General features: G+C 39.5%; 1 protein-coding gene across 1 annotated transcript; it reads right to left on the bottom strand.

Annotated features, from left to right (window-relative positions):
* Positions 1 to 3594: 3594 nt before the first annotated feature.
* LOC132645782 (protein ARABIDILLO 1-like) lies at positions 3595 to 22392 on the bottom strand. Its single transcript, XM_060362981.1, has 12 exons — positions 20048 to 22392; positions 19638 to 19796; positions 19482 to 19565; positions 19242 to 19373; positions 18504 to 18631; positions 9262 to 9349; positions 8913 to 9007; positions 7583 to 7646; positions 5826 to 6001; positions 4623 to 4841; positions 4360 to 4444; positions 3595 to 4271 (listed from the first exon to the last, which is right to left on the bottom strand). The coding sequence occupies exons 1-12, from the start codon at positions 21386 to 21388 to the stop codon at positions 4095 to 4097; spliced, it is 2748 nt and encodes a 915-aa protein (XP_060218964.1). The 5' UTR covers positions 21389 to 22392; the 3' UTR covers positions 3595 to 4094.

Below are 22392 nucleotides of genomic sequence, written 5' to 3'. Positions count from 1 at the left end.
TAGAACTAATTCACAGTAATTTGATCGGGCCAACAAGAACTCTTTCATTCTCCGGCTATTCTTATATGTTAATTCTCATTGATGATTTTACTAGATTCACTTGGGTTTACTTTGTGAGGCATAAGTCAGAAGTTTTCAGCAAGTTTATGGAGTTCAAATAAATGGTTGAAGGCCAGCTCGGTTCCAGAATAAGGTGGTTGCGGACTGATAATGGTGGTGAGTTCACTTCTGAAGAATTTCTCTCTTTTTGTCGTCAGCATGGTATTAAAAGAGAACTCACCTGTGCTGATACACCACAACAAAATGAAGTGGCAGAAAGAAAGATTCGACACTTAACCGAGACATGTAAAAGTTGGCTTCATGCCAAAATTTTACCTAGAGCCTTATGGGCTGAAGGTATGAAATGTGCAACATATGTGATCAACAGGATGCCGCTTTCTCCAAACAACATGAAGTCACCCTATGAATTAATGTTTGGAGAAAAGCCTAGCATCAAACACCTAAGAGTTTTTGGCTCTATCTGTTATGTTCATATCCCAGATTCTCAACGAAGCAAGTTGGATGCCAAGGCAAGGAAATGCATCTTTGTTGGATATGACGAAAGGAAAAAAGGTTGGAGGTGCATGGACCCGAAAACTCATCGCTTCATTGTTTCTCGTGATGTCGTATTTGATGAAGTCTCCTCGTATTATGGAGCAGCTTCAGAAGGAGAGGGTTTTAAAATCTTGAATCCTGGAGTTCCAAGCTTACCCATCATAGGTGTTTCCTCGGATAGTACAGCTGCAGAGGAGCTAGGAGAAAGGGGGAACCCGGGAACTCAACAATATGAAGCTCAACAAGAAGATAATTCACGTGATTCACAAAGACCAAGAAGAACTATTGTTAAGCCAGCCCGCTTCAGAGATGAAAATTTTGTTAGTACATATTCTTGCTTCTTTGCAGGACCAATTGATGATGAAGAACCTTTCTCGTTTGAAGAAGCTAAAGAAGTCAAAGAGTGGGAGCTTGCTATGAATGATGAAATTGAGGCTTTAATGAAAAATCAAACTTGGAGCCTTGTACCAAAGCCCAAAGACGTACAACCCATATCTTGCAAATGGGTTTACAAAATTAAAAGAAGAGCAGATATAAAGCAAGGCTGGTTGCTCGAGGATTTTCTCAAAAGTATGGTGAAGACTATGAAGAAACCTTCAGTCCGGTGGCTAAGATGATCTCAGTTCGAGTTGTATTAGCCATGGCAGCATCGTACGGTTGGAAATTATGGCAACTTGACGTGAAGAATGCCTTCTTGTACGGGGAACTTGACAAAGATATCTATATGGATCAACCACCCGGGTATGTCTCTAACTTATATCCTGATTATATCTGCAAGCTTAAGAAAGCACTTTATGGACTCAAGCAGGCTCCACGAGCATGGTATGGAAAAATTGCACAATATCTATATTTTTGTGGATATGCTGCATCACATTCAGATCCTAGCTTGTTTGTTAAGAAACATGGAGACTTGCATGTTGTTGTTCTGTTATATGTGGATGACATGATAATAACAGGAAACAATGATGATGAAGTTGCGAGGCTTCAAGGGGAGTTTGCCATAAGATTTGATATCAAGAAGCTGGGAGAGCTACATCATTTTCTTACCTTAGAGGTGACAAACACGAGTAAAGGGATCTTTGTTACCCAAGAAGGGTATCCCAAGAAGCTTGTTGACAGGTTTGGGATAAAACAAAGCAAAAAGTGCTCTACTCCTCTTGAGACTAGCACGAGGTTAAGGCGTGAAAAAGGCTCACTTCTTGCAGATCCCAAGCCTTTTCGAGCTCTTGTTGGAAGTCTTTTGTATTTGACTATTACAAGGCCAGATATTGCTTTTTCTGTTGGATATGTCAGCAGATTTATGCAATCACCAAGAAAGCCTCATTTGGAAGCTGCAAAGAGGATTCTGAAATACATCAACTCAACATCAAATATGGGCCTGCTCTTCCAAAAGAGGAATGATTTGGTATTAATTGGATATACTGACGTCGATTTTGGTGGTGATCTGGATGATCGAAAATCTACTTCAGGCTATATTTTTCTTTGTGGTGGAACAAGTGTTTCTTGGTGCAGCAAGAAGCAAGACTCAGTTTCTTTATCAACTACGGAGGCGGAATATAAAGCAGCAACTCTTACTGCTCAAGAATGTGTACGGCTCCAAAGACTTGCTGAAGATTTGCATTTGTCTATATCAAAGCCAACTGCGATTTTCGAAGACAATCAAAGTGCCATCAAGCTTGCAAACAATCCGGTATTCCATGCTAGAACTAAGCACATTGAGGTGGAACATCATTTCATCAGAGAAAAAGTTCTTGATGGAACTATAAATACTTTGGAAGTGCGAAGTCAGGAGAATATTGCTGATATCTTCACCAAGTCACTTCCTAAAGCTTCATTCGAGTTCTTTCGCGACAAGCTTGGTCTAGTTCCAAAAATTCACTTTGAGGGGGAGTGTGAAATTATAAAGTAGATTTTTTGGAACTACAAAAAATCCTAGATATTTAGTAATGATTCTAGAATAGCCTAGTATAGTATCTTGGATAAATATCTTGAAGAGATTTCTAGATAGTCTAGAGTATTGCAAGAAGATAAGGTTTGCTAAATTTCTCTTATAGATGTATCTAGAAGAATGTCTAGAACCATTCTTAGACAAGTATAAATAGAAGTGGACTTGATCATTTGTAACCAAATAATTCAAATAATTCAAGAAAGTCTTTCTTCCATAACCAAGTTCTCCTATCTAAAATTTTCTTTCTCCTTTCCAAAGCTTCCTCTGTTTTAGTTGAATCTTCCAATCTTAATAACGATCTTGGGCTAGCAGAAGGTTTCTCCGATTTATTTTTCTTCTGCTATATTTCTCTACAATGTTATCAGAGGATCACTTGAGGGAAGAATGGTAGTTAGTGTTGTACCGCGATGTAGACCGCTCACATTGGTACAAGAGTCATGGCACTATGGTAGCTTTGACGATATCTATTGATGTCTCTCACTTCAACTATCAGTCTAGTAGTGATAGGCATTGTTGACATCAAGTATCGTTCCTGTAGCTTTTGAACAAGTTAGCCAAAAGACAACTTGTGAAGATGGAGGATGTTTATTCGTGGTAATGGTACAGCACTGTCTTCAAGAACACTTCTTCTTCCTCGGCATTTTAGTATGTTTTCTACAGCGAAATGAAATGACCATATTTGGTGAACCTGTCAGTGATCACTCTCATATGACATTTGGACCATTTCTCAATTTGTGGGTGTAAATCTCGCGAAGGGGCCATGAAGGGGTTAGATAAAAGTCAAAATTTGTGTCACCCCTCCTAATGAAACTAAGGACTCATAACCCTCATCTAGACCTTTCAGCTTTCTAAAATGAAACCAACATCACCCGATCAGACTTTTTCGTTTCAGCAACTGGTGTCTCAAGAAACAATCTGTTTCAAAACCTAGGTGAATGAGAAGTCCTTTTTTCCAACCCTATTTCAATTGTAAATGTTGAAGCGACTTTTTTGAAATGTACTCAGAAAAAAAAAAGGGGATAAAACGTAAAATGCTTGAAAAACACCATCAATTTCATCATCCAAACCACCTTAAAACACTACTATATCATAGAAATTCTTTAAACCATTTGTACAGAAACTGTCGGCAGGCTAATGTCTCTGCAAGTCTATAATGTACAGGTATTAAACAAACTGCCAGCATAAATTAAAATACAGAAACTGAGAAGCAGCAACTGGACTTCGAAACTAATAACGCCCTGCCAATAGATCTATCAACCCTAAGCTCAAAGAGACAAATAATGACGAAAACAACTATAAAAAGGAGGACAAATCACACAGCCTATGTACCCAAGAGATAAACTATAGAAGTAACTCAAAAGCAGGCAGACGTTTGGGTAGAAAAATAAGAAGCCTTTGCTCCTTCCCAAGAGCCAGCACCATTAGTTTCGGAACGCTAAGTTTAGTGCCAATGGCACTGAGAGGAGTATACCTACCACTATTGCTGAGCAAGGCGCCAATGGCAGTGGTCGCAATGCACAAGCCTAGGATTACTACTAGTCTTCACCAGGCCTTAAGTTAAGGATTCTACTTGATGGTGCTCCAAGTTTCGAAGTACGATTCGCGCAAATATTTTGGCTTCGATAGGGGCGGTGGCTGCTGCAGCAGCAGCACGCAAAATCCTTGATGCTCCACTGTTCTGTAATAGGCGGACGTGATGTTGTGCATGCCGACCACCAGGGATTGTGAACTATAATGTAAACACAAGATTAGTTAAGTTGCCAGTTCAAAGTGAAAAAAAAACTGATATCAAAAGCATGTCGGTACCATTCACCAACCTGAAGAAGGGCAAATGCAGCACATGCTTTGAGAATAGAAGAAGAATTACGTAACATTGTCACGAATCTTCCAATCTCAGCTCCACTGAAGAGGCAATTTAAGAAAAATCATTAATAAAAAGTCAGAAGGATATATAAGAAAATTAACAAGGGGATGAAAGACGAAGATTCGACAAGTGAGTTTATGTTTGTAAGACATTCTTATCAGTAGACGTTAGATTAAAAAGGTCGGCAAAAGGAAGGGAGGGGAACAACATGCATACCTGCACCTTAGATGACCCGCTTCATGAATACGAGCTGATTCGGTAACTTGAGTCAATGCTGCGGGGACAGATGATGCAGCAGCAGCAGAAAATGCTTGTGGATCAGAAAATGCAAGGATGAAAGCTTCAATGTTCTTTAAAGCCATTCTTCGAGCTCCATCTAAGTTTACACTCTTGGAGTTGCTATCTGAAGTTCCCACAAGAGCAACTTCATCCATTCTGTTAAAAAGAAAATCATATTTTAACTTTACTCAAAAAGAGACACACAAAGGAAAGAATGCAACAATTCCAGAATGCCTCAAGCACTTTTTTTTCCTTTGACAAGTGAGAAAATCTCAGAACCACATTGTTTAACTTTCTTTTCGCTTTGCAAGTACCCATAGCGAAGCAGTTGTAGTTTAAAGATTTTAGCTGAATTCCTCACGAAATCCAATTACAAGAGTTTTTGGTTTAGCCTCTCCCATGGAGTAGGTACACAATTGTTTAGTCACACAACATTGGAATGAACATCAAAACTTGTCCCAAAAAAAGCATACGAGATTGTCCCATGAGATTACAAGAAAAGCAAGTTTCTGTATCTCCACAAGTCATCAAACCTACCCAAGGTGAGAACCAGTCAAAGTTAACTAAATTCCCTTGAACTCCCCATTCAAGCAAAACAGTTACATCCAAACGAATCTCATCAAGTAGTTCTCTCGAACCAATATCTACATAGAAGTTTTTGAGAGTCGTGAGATAAGGAAACTTGTGCTGCTGAGGGAGTCCGTTTCTCTACAAATGTCTACCAGCAGCCACAACAGATAAAATAATTACATTCAAAAGTAACTCCCCACCCCACCCACACAAAAAAAAAAAAAAAAAAAAAAAAAAAGAAACTTGCTTCCCAAGTAAAAATGTTCAAATAACAATTGCCCTATTCCTCCATCTTAAACAACTCAGCCACTTGAGAAAGAATGGAAGCTACATGCTTGTTAAGCATAAGAAAAGATGAAGACACCTCGCTCCAGTTCGATTGGATTACTAATATACGGAGAAGAATGCCATAAATAAATGGCTTCTGGAAAAATAAATATCATCTTAAGATGGCTCATGTGGAAAAGTTAAGAGAAAATATTTGAATAAACCTATACTAAATAACATACAGTATTTAGTATATGGTGCTGTTTAGTATAACATTCGCGGGTGAAGGCAACGTCAAAGTACCTTCCATCAAACATATAAGCTAACGCCAATGCAGCCATAAAGCGTGCCATTTTTGAGACAGATGACGAACAGAGATGAACAAGGGCAGGAACCCCCCCTTCCTCCACTATACGAAAAGCATTACCAGGGTTGAAAGCAAGATTCCAGAGAGCCCCAGCTGCAGTCTCATGAACATCCTGGACAGAGGGAAAATTTAGGAACGAACAAGCATAATTACACTCATACTTATGTCTCAAATGTAATTATACTCATACTCCAGAAGGCAGAAAAACTTGTATGATTCAGAGTACCATGCATTTGTCATTACATGTCAATCAACAGAAATACAGAACTATGGCTTCACGTATAATTTTATGTCTTTTTTAGAAGAAGAGATATATCATTAGAAGGCATCCAGAAGATGCAGAACAGGTACAAAAGCATTAGTAGTGCAAGCTCCAGTACATATGTAGCTAAGCTAAGTTTAAGGAGCTAACAAAATCCAAAGTTAAGCAGTGTTGTCAAAGGTGCGCTTAAAGCGCGCTTAAGCCCTTAAGCGAGGCTCAAAACATGTTGAGCGCTTTGCCGCGCTTTATGTGCGCTTCAGTGTTGTCATCAAGGCTTTGAGACATAGCTTTTCTTGCCAATGAGCCTCTCTTGAAGAGGTGACACTAGATGAATGATATCTCCCTTTATCGTAATGTTTTTACAATTTCTTTGTCCATATATTTGTAATTCATGCTTATTATTATTAGTCTTGGACTAAACATATATATATTTGTCCTTTTGCACCATTGCGCTTTTTTTCATTAAAGCCCACGCTTTATTTGCGCTTTGCGCTTAAAGCCCTCGCTGACGTTAGAGCTTTTTTGCGCTTTTCGCTTTTGGTAACACTGAAGTTAAGGGCATCATTAAAATTGCACCGCTTGCAGGTACATAAAAAAATGTCAAATGTACGCTACACCTAAAGATGGCAGATTAACAAGACAATATATTCAGAGGCTATGTGAAAGGCACTGTTGGAACTACTACCCACATGCAGATTTTGTAACTTGCTGCTTTAGCACTTTTAAGGTGGAATTAGTGACAGCTCCACTAGCCAACATCCCATTGATGGGTTTAAGCCTAAACAACCCTAGAATTCAGAAAGATTCCTGATGAAAAATTTACTTTCTAAACTACGCAACTCTGAAGAACATACATTTTATGCTAAAGCCTAGCCATCATGGGACAGGTCGGTTGATTCTCCTTTTTAAGTTTAAAGAGCTAGCTAACTCCATCTAAAATTTTCCGGACGAAAATGGATTAATGGTACAACATAAAATACAGAAAAAGTGATTTAGTTTCCCTTTGAGTAACATAAAGTCACAAATGTTAATATCCAAAAGAAGATTTAGTAGATGTGTTCCCATGTTTTTAGCAGACCATATTGAGGTGCCACAATTAGTAGTAACATAATTGCTAGGTAATGGAGAACCACAGGTTGGATCTCCCTGGAAAAGATTTCTAGCTGCCAAATTTGTATTTAATATTTACAATCTGTTTCTGAAACAAAATTAATATTAGCTATGTTAAGCATGAATTTAAAAGATATACAAGGACCCATTCAGTTACAATTTGAGGAAGGTGACATAGTTCAATAGTAGAAACTAAAATTAACAAATCAAACAAATTAAGCCTTCACAAGTTGTAGACAGCAAGGAACAAAGCAACAACCAGGCAGGAACGGAAAAGCATTTCTATACATCATATAGAAGTTACATTGCACAAAGATTTACCTCAGCATCAGATCGTGCAAGTGCTATAAGTGGTGCCACACCTCCTTCTCGTCCAATGGCGATACTATTGCAGGATTCAATAAATTATGAATTGAATTATTTTCAAATCAAATAAAGAGAAAGAAACTTTTGCAGTTGCAACATGGCTAAAACAATAACATGAAGCAATGTGCAGAAGCATGAAATGAATTTCATATTCAATTAGTATGTTGCAAAGCTCAGGGCCTAGTGGTTTAAGTTATGCTCATCTCCGTCCAATTTCTGTTGGCATCATGCTGTATATGTGCCTCTTTGTGTTACCTACCCAGAGTTAATGGTGTGTAATGTAATCTAGCAGTGTTTGACAAGGATTATTGTGATGACCTTAGTAAGTTACGATGGACAAAAGTAATTGTAGGACATGAAGAGGTGGTGCAAGGATAGAGTTTAAGATAGAAGGATGGGCATAATTACAAAATAATTCGAACTCAGAGATGAAGGTGGAAAGAGGTGGTGCACTTCCAGAGAAGGAGATCCTCTAATTTTATGAGGGGAGAAAATTGGACTGGATGTTAACAGTTGAAAATGTCAGGGATGGTTTTACAAAATAAATAAACAAATAATAAGTTTATTTCAAGTAGTGCAGGATAATTAAATTAACTAAGGGGAAAACCCTCTATAATTCATGAGAGGCAGGAACACTGAAAAGCAACAGTACTAATAATAAAGGATCAAGACAGGAGAAAGTGTAGCACCTAGAAAAATTGTTGTTGGGTCTTCAGGTGGATAATTTGATGGTTGAAGGACACAGCTTTAGTTCACTTACAACGGCAAAAAGGTTTCTTGTCATTACTTATATGGTAGCCATTCAGCCTAATATGATTCATAGATGCAATAGGAGATTCGTCTATAGAAAGATCTTCGCGGAGATTAATAGAAGTACCAAACATACAAACGCAATGCAACAGAACCATTACTAAGAGCAGTATTAGTGTCTAAGTGTGTGACCATCTCATCTAAAAGCAAGCTTAAGCTGTTAGAGAGCATATTTTTATTTACGCAATTATATCTTCAACACAACCCCTCACGTGCAGGCCTAAATCATTTTCACAGGCCAAGCACGTGAAAGTTCTTTTTTGATAATAGGTGGCAGTAAGACTCGAACGCATGACTTCTGCCTGCTTTGATACCATGTTGAAGTGTGTGTGTGACTATCTCATCTAAGAAATTAAGCTGTTAGAGAAAGCACACTTTTATTTACTTAATTATGGCTTCAAGAAGTAGGTTCACGTAGTGTCCAATAGATATGCTAATCTAGTACCACACCACAAAAGCAAAGAGTTTTACAGACCTGTTTGCTTCTGATACAGACAATCCCCATAAAGCACCAGCAGCCCTCTCCTGTAGGCCAGGAGAAGCATTTGAGCATGAATGTGCAAGAGCAACCTGGCAATCAAACAAGATGAAAGGATACATCAACCTTCAACCTTAAAAAGAACAGATTCGGAATTCTAATATTCAGTAGAAATGTATGAACCTAGAAAGAAAAACCATCATTTGACCGCTCTCCGAAGCAAACCAAAAAAAAAAAAAAAAACAGATGGCAACCACATAATTAGACCTCACATATGTAACTAAGAAGTATTTCCTAGTTTCAGTAAACTGAAAATAGCAAGGCCAATGTTAGATTAACACCATACCAAAGCCTCAACACCACTAGCTGCCGCAATTAATTCACGATTTCTGTCATCAAATGACAGATTCCATAATGCTCCAGCAGCTTCTTGCCTAAATCACAAAAAGGAAAGCAAAAAAATGAGATATAATATATACTTATCAAAAGAAAAGCAAAGAGAGATGAAATATAGACCTAAGGTGGCAGGTGTTTAAGGTCATGCATTCTGTTTCACTTTGTTTATGCATCAAATCTGACTTTGAAGATACTAAAAACAAAAAAAGGTTCCATGTATACCAGCTCTAGTTTCCAATTCAAGCGGTCAATAAATGGTGCCCTTCAACTTTTAGGTCATCTCAGGATGATCTGGTCAATCATTTGTATCTCAGCCAAGGGTTCATTACAAATTGTCTCACTCCTATTATTAAGCCCAAATCCCCGCTCTTTATTCTGTCCTTTTTCTCCCGACCAGTGGTGTGCTCCATTTTAGCATAATAGTTGTTGCAGCCCAGTGTAAGGGCATGCCCAATGTTTTCAAGAGATCTTGCATGTCCTCAACTGACTTTGTAATTCGAAAACAAAATTAGACTGCTTAGTCTGTTCTGTTGCACGTGCCCCCCTAGATGTGTTATCTTTCATAGGAAAGACAGTCGGGAGATTCTCCATCTCAATGTTAATTGTATCAATTGTTTGTACTTGGTCGAAGATGACGACATGCTGATGAAAGAGTTCTGGTTAGCTCATATTAGAATCCTCTATAGGTTGTATTCCCTACCTCAAGCACGATCAATGCTGGTAATGGCTTCAGTATGCACCTCACAGTCACATCTTCACGAGCCTACACAAGTGAGATCCACTTCTGATTTCTTCATTTAATTTCACAAGAACTCCACATTTCTCTCTGACGATCCGAAAAAATGCTTTGTGAACATAACTGCACCAAATATCCAGAAATCTTATCCAATCATGGTTTAATTTTAGTTCTTCTCAGTGGTAAGTAACACCACCGACCAATCAAGAAGAGGCTCCTTTCCACTTCTGACCTCAATGAAAATTCGAATAAGAAAGATATGCATTCATTTCCTTTACTGTTACTCCTATTCAACTGGGGATATCTGCTCCTCCGATGATCTCTGTTATAAGGTGTCTGAATCATTTTTTTAGGATAGGTAACAACTGTATTCATGGGCGACCATTTTTTATTTTTATTTTTGAAACTGTATTCATAGGGAACTTTATAAGATGGCGAGGAAGGAGGCGAAGTTGGCGGTTTCGACGGCAAAAACGACAGCTTTTGAACGCCTTTATGCTGAACTAGAAGAGAAAGGAGGGGATCAGAAATTGTTCAGGCTAGCCAAGGCGAGGGAGAGAAAGGCACGTGATGTGGTCCAAGTGAAGTGCATCAAGGACGAGCATGGCAAAGTATTGGTAGAGGAGACTCTCATTAGACGGAGATGGCAGTCATACTTCTCCAAACTCTTAAATGAAGAAGGGGACAGAGACATTGTGTTGGGAGATTTAGAACATACAGGAAGGCGTCACGATTTTGGGTATTGCAGGAGTATTAAGGTTGAGGAGGTTAAGGGTGTTGTTCGTAGGATGCGCAGGGGAAGAGCGACCGGACCTGACGAGATTCCTGGGAATTTTGGAAGAGTGCGGGCCCGGCAGGTTTGGAGTGGCTGACTAGGTTGTTTAATGTCATCTTTAAGACGGCAATGATGCCTGAAGAATGGAGGTTGAGTGTAATGGTCCCTCTATACAAGAACAAAGGAGATATCCAGAGTTGCAACAACTATAGAGGTATCAAGCTGCTAAGCCATACTATGAAAGTGTGGGAAAGGGTGGTGGAGATGAGGGTGAGGAAAGGCGTGTCTATTTCAGAGAATCAGTTCGGATTCATGCCGGGACGCTCAACTACAAAAGCCATCCATCTTGTGAGGAGACTGGTGGAGCAGTATAGGGAGAGGAAGAGGGACTTACACATGGTATTCATCGACCTAGAAAAGGCTTACGACAAAGTTCCAAGAGAGATCCTATGGAGATGCTTGGAGGCTAAAGGTGTACCTGTGGCGTACATTAGGGTGATCAAGGACATGTATGAGGGAGCCGAAACCAGGGTAAGGACAGTAGGAGGAGACTCAGAGCACTTTCCAGTTGTGATGGGGTTGCATCAAGGATCAGCTCTTAGTCCGTTTTTATTTGCCTTGGTGATGGATGGATTGACGCGGCAAATTCAAGGTGAGGTGCCATGGTGTATGCTCTTCGCGGATGACATAGTCCTGATCGACGAGACTCGTAGCTGAGTTAACGCTAAGCTGGAGGATTGGAGACAAACTCTGGAGTCTAAAGGGTTTAAGCTGAGTAGGACCAAGACAGAGTACTTACAGTGTAAGTTTAGTGAAGCACCTCAGGAGGCTGGCTTGGAAGTGAGGCTTGGTACCCAAGCCATCCAGAAGAAAAGTAGTTTCAAGTATCTTGGGTCTATTATGCAAGGCAGCGGGGAGATTGACGATGATGTCACACATCGTATTGGGGCAGGGTGGATGAAATGGAGGCTTGCTTCCGGAGTGCTATGTGACAAGAAGGTGCCACCACAACTTAAGGGCAAGTTCTACAAAGTGGTGGTTAGACCGACTATGTTGTATGGGGCGGAGTGTTGGCCAGTTAAGATTTCTCACGTTCAAAAGATGAAAGTTGCTGAGATGAGAATGTTGAGATGGATGTGTGGCCACACCAGGAGTGACAGGATTAGGAATGAGGATATTCGGGACAAGGTGGGAGTGGCCTCGGTGGAAGACAAGATGCGAGAAGCGAGATTGAGATGGTTTGGGCATGTAAAGAGGAGAGACACAGATGCCCCAGTGCGGAGGCGTGAGAGGTTGGCCATGGATGGTTTCAGACGAGGTAGGGGCAGGCCAAAGAAGTATTGGGGAGAGGTAATTAGACACGACATGGCGCAGTTACAGCTTACCGAGGACATGACCTTAGATAGGAGGGTTTGGAGGACCCACATTAGGGTAGAAGGCTAGTAGATAGTCTCATTATCCTGTCTTATTAGTAGTCGCATTATCGTAGTATAATTTCTTGTGCTCTGATTTATGCTATTATCTGTTATTTCCTGTGCTTTGATTATTCTATGTCATCTGTGTCGCTTGTGTTACTTCATTTCCATTTCGCTTTAAATCTCTTAGCCTTATCTGACCTCTTTTTATGTTTTTTATTGAGCCGAGGGTCTTTCGGAAACAGTCGTCCTACCTTGGTAGGAGTAAGGTCTGCGTACATTCTACCCTCCCCAGACCCCACGTTGTGGGATTTCACTGGGTTGTTGTTGTTGTTGTTGTTGTATTCATGGGCAACCATATTTACAATTGCACAAAACAAAACAAAAAACTTGTTCTATCTTACAAAGATGTAAGAACTCTACCAACATTTCAGTCTGTCTACATGGTTTTCTTTACACCAAAAATGAAAAAGATAAGTACTCCCTCCGGATCAAAAAGAGTGTCCGCTTAGCCATTTGCACACCCCTTAAGAAAATACCAACTCCTAGGCAAAAATAAGTAATTTGACTAGACTAACCCTAACCAAATAGGTATTGGGATTTGATCACTTAACACTTAATACGGGCAATTTTGGAAGAATAAAGTTAATTGTTTCTTGATTTGGTAAGTGGACACTCTTTTTGAACCAAAAAAAAAAAAGGGTAAGTGAACACTCTTTTTGATCTAGAGGGAGTATAATTTATCTTAGTTTTCAATACAGCGCTGCTTTTGTCATCAAACATTTTGCACTCTCTTTCCCTACAGCCCACCATATGCATGCTTGGACAAAATTCCACCACTGCTTTTGATCCTCCCTCTTGTATTATTCCAGCTCCATAGGAGATCACATATGTCCTTAGGCATAACCCATTTAAGGCCAGCTGAGGTTAAAAATAGTTGTCGTACCGGAGCAGTAACTTCACAGTGTAAAAGTAGGTGATAGTTGCTCTCTGCTTTCTCATAGCATAAGAAGCATCTAGAGCTCAGTTTAACCCCCTGTTTTGTAGGTTCTACTGGGTCAAACATGCCCTTTTTGCAACCAGCCATGAGAAGCACACTGCCTTAAAAGGAGCTTCATCTTTCGATATGTGTTCCCAAGGACAGCCTGTACCCCGTTGTTCAGTAAGAGAGAGAAGCTGGTATGCATCTTTCACTGAAAATGCTTTCCTGGTATTTCCATTCCATACCAAGGAGTCTTCAGAACTTGAGGAATTTAGCAACTCTCCCAATTTCACAACCATTCAAAAGTCTCCTAAAAGGTAAATTCAATCCATGTTGGTTCAATGCTTCCTCAATCGTTGCATATGGGGATGAAGCCAAACATAACATGTCTGGAAAACATTCTTTTAGAGTTTCATTTCTCAACGAACTGTCATTTCAATATTTTCCTGCCATTTCCAATTTTTAAACCAATGTTAAGAACAAACACCTCCCAGAATCTTATGATAGATTTCCAGATGCTCACCCCAAATGAGGATCTTACAGTTTTGGTGCACCGGTAATATCCAACTGACCATATTTGCAGTTGATCACATCCCTTCATAGTGCATGCTCTTTAGTGTTATTATCTCCATAACCATTTCATTATAAGGCTCTTACTGTGTAATCTTAAAATTTCTGATTTCAAGTCCTCCAACTCTCTTGCTGGTGATTAGGAATTTCCAATTTACAAGATGGAAACATATGGATTTCTATTGCCTTGCCACATGAAATTTCTTCTCAAAAGATCAAGTCGATTTTCAACTTTAGCAGGTAGAGGGAATAGGGACATTACACACGTAGGCAGCTAGCGCATTGTTTACCAGTATGATCCTACCCCCAAAGAAAGATATTAAGACTTCCATCTTCTCCATTACCCTGTTTCAGATTTCCATAACCTTTTTTGTTGAACCCAAGTATATTGAGACTTCCATCTTGTCAGTTACTCTGTTTCAGATCCAGTTTAGCGACTTTCTCCCAAATCCTATGTCATTTAGAATATTGATTAGGAATCCCTGGTTAACATGGTCAAAAGCCTTTCCGATATCCAATTTGCATAAAATCCCTGTTCTTTTAACCCAAGGGTATTGGCTGGGTCAATGAAGTAGGGGAGAACCATGAGGTCTCATATACAAATTCCAGTGGAAACAAAATACTGGCTGATTTCTTCTCATCTCTCTAGGCCTAGGTGAACAGAGTTCCATGGTACATGTTGGTGGGAGGTAGCAGGTATTCCGTGAAATTAATCGAGGTGCGCGTAAGCTGGCCCGGACACCATGGTTATCGAGAAAAATCCCTGGTATTTTTCTTTGAATCTAGTATCCACACATTTATTTGTTATTAGAGCTGCATCCATGATTTGTCATCATCGATGATGAAGGTCATTTGCTGTTTATCCACCAATTTATCCACCCTTTTTAGCCTTTCAATTAGTGCCTTGGAGATAATCTTACAAGCACCTCCAAGTCAAACTGATTGGTCTATAGTCCCGCAAATCTTTAGCTCCATTCTTTTTGGAAATTAAAGCTACATTTTATTCTATTTTTGATCAAGTAAAAGTATTTTCATGGAAATTAAAGCCACATAAGCAGTAGAAATTTGCCATAGTCTGCATCATCTCTGTTCAAACTGTCCAAAGAATCCCATTGAGCACCCATCAGCCCATGCTGCTATGTCAACAACACTCACCTTTATGCTATCTAACACTTCTTGTTCTACAAAAGGTCTTTGAAGCCAATTCTGCTCTTTTTCTAATATTCTAGGAGGATTCATGAGCTTGAAATCCAGCCTCCATGTTTCACTTTCAGCATATAGCTTTTAACAAAAGGAAATGATTTCTCATTTTATTCCTTCTGGATCTATCTCTTCAATCTCGAGTTTGTCAATATGGTTTAATCTTCTATGTGCATTTGTCATTCTTTGAAAAAAGAAATTGTGTTCTTATCACTTCCCTTCAACCATAACACCCTAGATCTTTGTCTCCAGGTTGTTTCCTCATACTTTGCAGTCTCCTCAAATTCCATTTCCAGACTTGCCTTTACCGGTAGTTAATCATCACATAGAGTTCTTTGTTCCTGTAACCTATCAAAGTTAGCAACTCAATTCAGTAATTCTGTCTTTTTTCTTTTCTAAACTCCCATAATTAGATGAGCTCCACTCCTAACAACAGGGGAGAAGACATGGAAATAACACATTTACTGTATGGTGATGACTCCTTGGTATGTGAGGCAGAGGTTGACCAAATCAGACATTTAAGGGCTATTTTGACCATCTTTGAAGCCATTTCTGAGCTTCATGTCAACTGGAAAAAAAGTTGTTTACATCCAGTGAATCAGGTGAATGATTTACAAGTTTTGGCAGGTTATCTGGGGTGTCAAACTGAGTCATTGCCCACAAATTTTTTGGGAATGCCATTGGGTGCTAATCATAAGGCACAGGAGATATGGAATGATGTGCTTGAAAGATGTGAAAAGAAATTATCAAGATGGAAAAGTCAATATCTTTCACTTGGGGGCAGACTGACATTGATAAATTCAGTCTTAGATGCTTTGCCTACTTACATGATGTCTGTATTCCCTATCCCTAGGGGTATAGAGAAGAAGCTGAACAGAATTAGAAGGGAATTTTTGTGGCAAGGTAACAAAGAAAAAAAGGGTTACAACTTGGTGGAATGGGAGACTGTGACCCTTAATAAGCTACATGGGGGATTAGGCACTAAGAATCTCAGTTGACACAACCAGAGTTTGTTACAGAAGCGGTTGTGGAGGTTTTGCAAGGAAGATAGGTCTCTTTGGAAGAATTATATAGCTCATAAATATGGGTTGATGAACCAATGGGCAACAAATGAAGTGAATGCTACCCACGGATGCAGTGTTTGGAAGACTATTAGAAGAATGTGGAATCATTGTAGGGAGAATTTGAGCATAAAGGTGGGGGATGGGATAAAAACTTCTTTCTGGGAAGATCAATGGATTGGTCATTGTAATCTCAGAACTTTGTTCCAAAATTTACACATCATCAGTCCCCAACAGAATTAAAAAATATCTCAAATGTGGACAGAACAGGAATGGAATCTGGTGTTTAGAAGGTAATTGAATGACTGGGAAATAGGGAGAGTGTCAGATCTGCTTTTGTTGTTTAATTCCTTCACTGGTACCACAAATACTCCAGACATCCCGGTCTGGAAACTATGCAGCAAAGGGAGCTTCACTGTCAAGTCACTATACTGGGAGAAAAACAAGGTTGTGAACCCATCACTGATTAGGCCCTGGAAATTTATCTGGAAAGTCAAAATTCCACATAAGGTTTCTGCTTTTGTTTGGTTAGTTTTGAAGAGGGCTTGTCTTACACAAGAGGCCTTACAAAGAAGAGGTCTACAGATATGCTCAAGATGTCTATTTTGTGGGGAAAATGCAGAAACAAATGAGCATTTTTTCCTTCATTGTGAGACAACTGCACATCTGTGGCAAATGTTCTTTTGTATACTTGGGGTGAATCGGGTATTAACAAGATCAACTTTAGAACTCTTATGCAATTGGAAAGCAATTGGAAGAAGAAATGCACAAGAAGACTGGTGGCAAGCCATTCCAGCTTGTATTTTGTGGACAATATGGAAGGAGAGAAACTCAAGACAATTTGATGACAAAGAAAATTCTATTCAGATAGTAAAAACGAAATGTCTTTAGTCTCTTGTATTTTTGGTGTAAACAAGATATAGTGGGGGAGATAGGAGATTTGGTAGGTTTTCTAGGCAATATGTAAATTGTAATTTGACTTTTACCCCCACAGCCACTGCTTGTGGTTTACTTGTAAATTAACTGGAGCAGCAGTTGATATGCTGATACTTTTGGATGAAATACAAATGTTATCTTATTCAGGGAAAAAAAAATGAGTTCCACTCCTTCAACTTGGTTTCTAACAGCTTCAGTTTGTTAGCAAGGATGAAATCCAGATGGCCTTGTACCTCAAAGGAGTCCCACCACGCCTTTACCTTCTCTTTAAACCTTTCACTTTTCAGCCACCAGTTATCACACTTGAAGTAGGATTTCCTGTACTCCCAGTCCCCGTTGTAATTGCATTGGGCAGTAATCAGATGATATTCTAAGAGGTAAAGATGCTTTATATTCCTAAATTCATCGTCCCATTCTGTGAAAAAGGAATCTATCAAGTCTTGAGGAGATTACTTGACTATTCCCCCTATTCCAAGTGTAAGAGTCCCCAAATAAAGGGGGATCAACAAGCTGCATGTCATTGATTAACTCTATCACGTCCCTTGTGTGCTTGTGGTTGTTGCCCTTTACATTAGAAAATCTAGTGGCGTTGAGGTCTATGGAAACAACCCATGGGCCATGGCCGACTTAATCTTCCGCACTTAACAAGTTAATATCTATCAGGATTCAATCTTAGCTTAGTGAGCTTTCCTCATCCACAATCGGATTTCCTCCCTCAATTGTTTTATCCATCACCAATTTTAGTATTTCCCTTGGCCACTCATAGATCACAGCAATTTGGTAACTTGCATTTTGGCACCCGAGCGATCTCCTTTGAATGGTATGTTCCTTTGTCCATACTCCATAAACTTCGAGGTCCCCTATTTAGGGTAAGTTCATTCTTCACTTCCCACACAATGTTTATGAATTGTCTACCACATTCTTTATTTAGAAATGTTTCTCTCCACGCGGTAGCACGCTATGGTTTACATAGTTGATCGGATCAGATAGCTCTCCCTTCAGGCAAGAAACCAAACCCGGCACATCCAATTCCATTCCAATCAACAACTTGGAGGTATGGTTGAGTGGCTTAAGGCATTGGTTAGCTAAATTGACATACAAGAAGACTGTATCATGGGTTCGAATGCCATTTCCTCTGGTAGGGAAATGATACGGGCAGGCGAAATTACGTGAGAGAAAGAATCTTACTAAAAAGATAAGATTTATTTTCCAATTTTATCATGTAGATGGCATATCTTTTTATTTAATTTCACTTCAGCTAATTTCTCTAAGTAATCAAAATACTATTGTCGTTAGAGCTTGATAGAAATTGCCAGGAGACAGAGAATCAATGTGTTGCTTGTTTCTATATCTCAAGTAGTCTAGAGTCTCTACCCTCGAAAGACTTTTGCTGAATCGATAGCTACATGCAAGCATAGATTTAATAAAAAATAGCTACGTGCAAGCGGCGAGAAAATATTAAAATATTTCACTTCACCTAAAACAATACACAAGTTAAATTATGGAAGATAAAGTACCTGACTCCATCATGAGGAGAACGAGTAAGTTGCACAAGTGCTTCAAGAGCTCCTGCCTCTTGTCCAACTGCTGCATTGTTACTGTTGCTGTCTCCATGAGCAGCGAGATTTGCGAGTGCACGGGCGGCCTGGAGAAACAAAAAGGATATCGTCACAAAACTGACAGCATCAGATATACGAACATACCCTTCACCAAGTGTTCCATAAACTGAAAGCCAAAACAGTACAACACTAGACACCACAATTTAAGCAACCCTTTTCTGGCGACAGATCATACAAGTCTTAACTAGCAGATGTTGCATGTAATGACTCGCACATTAAGAATAAAAGGGGCAAGAGGACAGAACAATATTACAGAGAACTTTGCAAAAAGAATTAACTAGAAGTACGAGAGAATTCATATCCATTGTGCTCATGTGTACCCTTCAGTAGTTCAGTACATGCATATACAAGACCTATCGCAAACATGTCGACAAAGAAAATGATGTTTAGGTCTCATAATACACACTGATTTGGTAGTGACCCATCAACTTGAAAGGATGCCCTTTGGTAAAGCACAGGGTGTTTGATGTGCATAAAAGCTTGTTCAGACTTACTCTTGCATTCAACAATTTCAATTGGATTCTCAGACCCGAAATATAAAGTGATATGTTGGGGAAAAAAAACCTAGAAACTGTCTGCTTGTTATCCTGAACAGTCTGACAAAATTGCTGACTACAAAATCTGAAAGAATTGAACCTGCTCTTGAACTCCTTCAGCCTTGCAGTTCTGAGCAAGCTTTACTAAAGCATGTACACCACCTACTGTTGCTACTTCTATGCTACATTTGTCATCTGCCGCCAAATTTGCTAATGCACCAGCAGCACGTTCCTAAGAGGTGGCAAAAACAAGCAAGTTACTTACAGCAACATGAGCTGATAACTTTCATTTTATGTGCAAGTATGAATGCGAATGCATATGCATTGCTAAAGCACGTACCAGAACTCCCTCACCGCCAGTGATGGACCACTTGAAGATAAGATCAACCAGAGCTTTTACACCACCAGCTTCAGCAATGGCAGCCTGTAGTTAAACTCTGTTTAGCAGGAAGCAAATTGCTGAACAAACAAGAAAAGCGACTATGAATCTGACAACCTTATGCTCTTCCCCAACTGAGAGATTCCACAGTCCTCCAGCGGCCTCTTCTGCAACCAACCTATTCTCAGACGTTGCCAAATTTGCTAGGATGCTTATCCCACCTTCTTCTGCTACAGCTTTTGCAACATTGGCATTCACAGATAAATTTGCAATAGCCTACACGTCGAATTGAGATGCATACATATCAATTTTGCCATGAGAGCAAAATAACTTTAGCACATTTTTGAACCATTCATCAAATTGTGACAGGGATGAAGGCAAGCTAATGGATGCTCTTCAGAGACAGAATTGAAATGAATAGACTAGCACGAATATGATCTAGCAACGACAATTCATGAACACCTACCATAAGAAGTTATACAAAATCAAACTAAACAGCTGGACAAAGCATCAGAAAGAAGTTTCACCTTTGCAGCTTCTGTCTGAAGCCCTTCCCGCCAACATCTTGCAAGGTTTAGCAGGAGACCTATGCCTCCATCTCGCATAACTGCTTCAGCCCTACCACCGTGAATACTAGCATTTTCATCGTCAATGACAACAAAAGTTGCCAGGCCAGTGGCTGCCCTTTCTTGAACTTCCTCTTGAGTGCTCCGCATTAAACTAAGTAACAGATAGGCACCCTGGCTAAGCCAAAAATTGTCCAAACCTTGTGGATTGCTTTCAGCAATTCGCAGAAGTGAATGGGAAAGGATCCACTCCAGCCAATTCATAACATGATCCATTTTTCTATCCTTGGTCTTTAAATTTCTCCACTCCACAAATACATTCCTCTCTTTATTTGTAGTATCGACAAATAGTGATGCTACTTCTTTAAACATGTCAGTGAAAAAAGAAAGAAGTAGTTTACCTTTATGGTTGTTATTGGAAACAAAGCTGGCGTCTTTCTCGAGGCCTGGGCAATACAAGGCACACAAGATCTTTAAGCATGGTGAGGATGAAAACAATCTTAAAACGGCATTAGGAATTATATCTGTTCTGGAAACATCTAAGCCTGTCAGGTTAGGTAGTTTACTCCAATTCTGTAAAGCCAAACTCCATTTCATATTAGTTGTGCCAGCAACCGACAGGAAGCGAAGAGAGAAAACATTTCCCAAAGCCACCTCATCAACGTTGAGACAATCGATGAGACCAATGTCCACCAAATCCCGACAATGCTTAGCCAATGCATTGATGGCATCTCCATCAACTTCCCGAATTCCAGAAAGTCTAAGTCTCCGGAGTTGGGGACAGCAAATGGCTATTGCTTTTATTGCATCACTGCTTATCCTTTCACAAAAATCAGGGCCAAGTTGCAAACTTTCAAGTGACTCGTGTCGAGCAGCAATTACAGACAATGTAGCATCTGTGATCTTGCGGCAGTAATCGCCACTGATCTCACACAAACTCTTAGCCTGGAGCTGTATGATTGCATCCGCAGATTCAGCACCACGAAATCGAAGTTTTTGAAGATTCCTACACCTAGGGGCAAGAGAAACAGCAGTCGAAGAATCACACTTGTGAGGACGAATATCCAAAACCTGCCATAAGCATGGTGATTCACCTAACTTTCTCCAAGTCCGGCAGGTTGAAGACAAGCTTGCTCGATCACGATAATTCAGACACGAAAATAGCTGGATTACTGTATCATCCGGCAACCTAGTCCAATCAACTATCCCTCTCTCATCTAAAGCCAAACACTCATCAACCTCAGGGCAATCCACCTTCTCCTGTCCCCTCCTTGTCAATTTCCTCCTAACCCTCCTGCTCATATCTAAATTTGTGACTCACACAGATTATTTCACAACCGGGGTTCGATAAAAGCAGACAAGGGTGATTTCTAAACACTTGCAGAGAAACAAAGAATCAATAAGATACTGACAAGTGATTGAGGAACAAATGCTTTTCACATAAAGCCTTTCACCTCAAAACACACAACAAAACCCTAGGAAAACCAAAAGGTGATAGCTTTACCACCAATCACTAGATACCCACACAGAGCAACACAAGCAAAACCCAAAAAAACCCAAGAATTCTAAGACCCTTTAATCTCAAAATGAAATCCCAAAACTAGCAAAGGCCTTGCTAAGAATGTCCCTGTTTTAATCCCAAAATGCCCTAGCATAAACCAAGCAACACATATATTTACACCACAGCATAATTCAAGATTCAGTTATAACCAAAAGGATCAAACCCAGATTACACTAAATCTCCAATCTTTAATGCAAGTTAATGGGCAAAGTCAAAAACTTTATCACAAACCTGACTGATTGGGCTTTGTGGGTATTACCGCAAAACCCTTTTACTTGCACACTAGATATTAATTAAATGTACTACCCAATAAGAGAATTTGCATTCAACATTCAATAAAACTTCAGTATAAGCTCAAATACTATCCCAAATACAAGAATTTATACACTATGATGATATGATATGTCTTATGAGGTTTGGATTGGAGAGATATAAAGAGGAAAAAGAAAATAACTTGAGAAGGGGTTGGAGAGAATCAGATTTTATGTATTTATAAGTAGGAAAAACATTTAGGAACACAAAAAAGGAAAGTAGGCCAAATTTTGGGTTTGGTTTGTTGTTGGTAATTTGGTATGCCCAAAATGCAAGAACTGTATATACTGCAAGCAATTATAGAAACTAGAAACGGGAGGAGATTATCCTGGAGATTTTTGTGATGGGGTTAAGAGGAGATAATTTTGCCTCCAAGGGTAGATTGTAAAGAAGATTTTTTTTTTTTTCTCACGCATTTAGGAGGATTTGTAGT

This window comes from Lycium barbarum, chromosome 6 (assembly GCF_019175385.1).
Source record: "Lycium barbarum isolate Lr01 chromosome 6, ASM1917538v2, whole genome shotgun sequence".
Taxonomy (NCBI): Eukaryota; Viridiplantae; Streptophyta; class Magnoliopsida; order Solanales; family Solanaceae; genus Lycium; species Lycium barbarum.
Note: the sequence above shows the minus strand (reverse complement) of the source record. Positions and strands in the feature narration are given on the sequence as shown.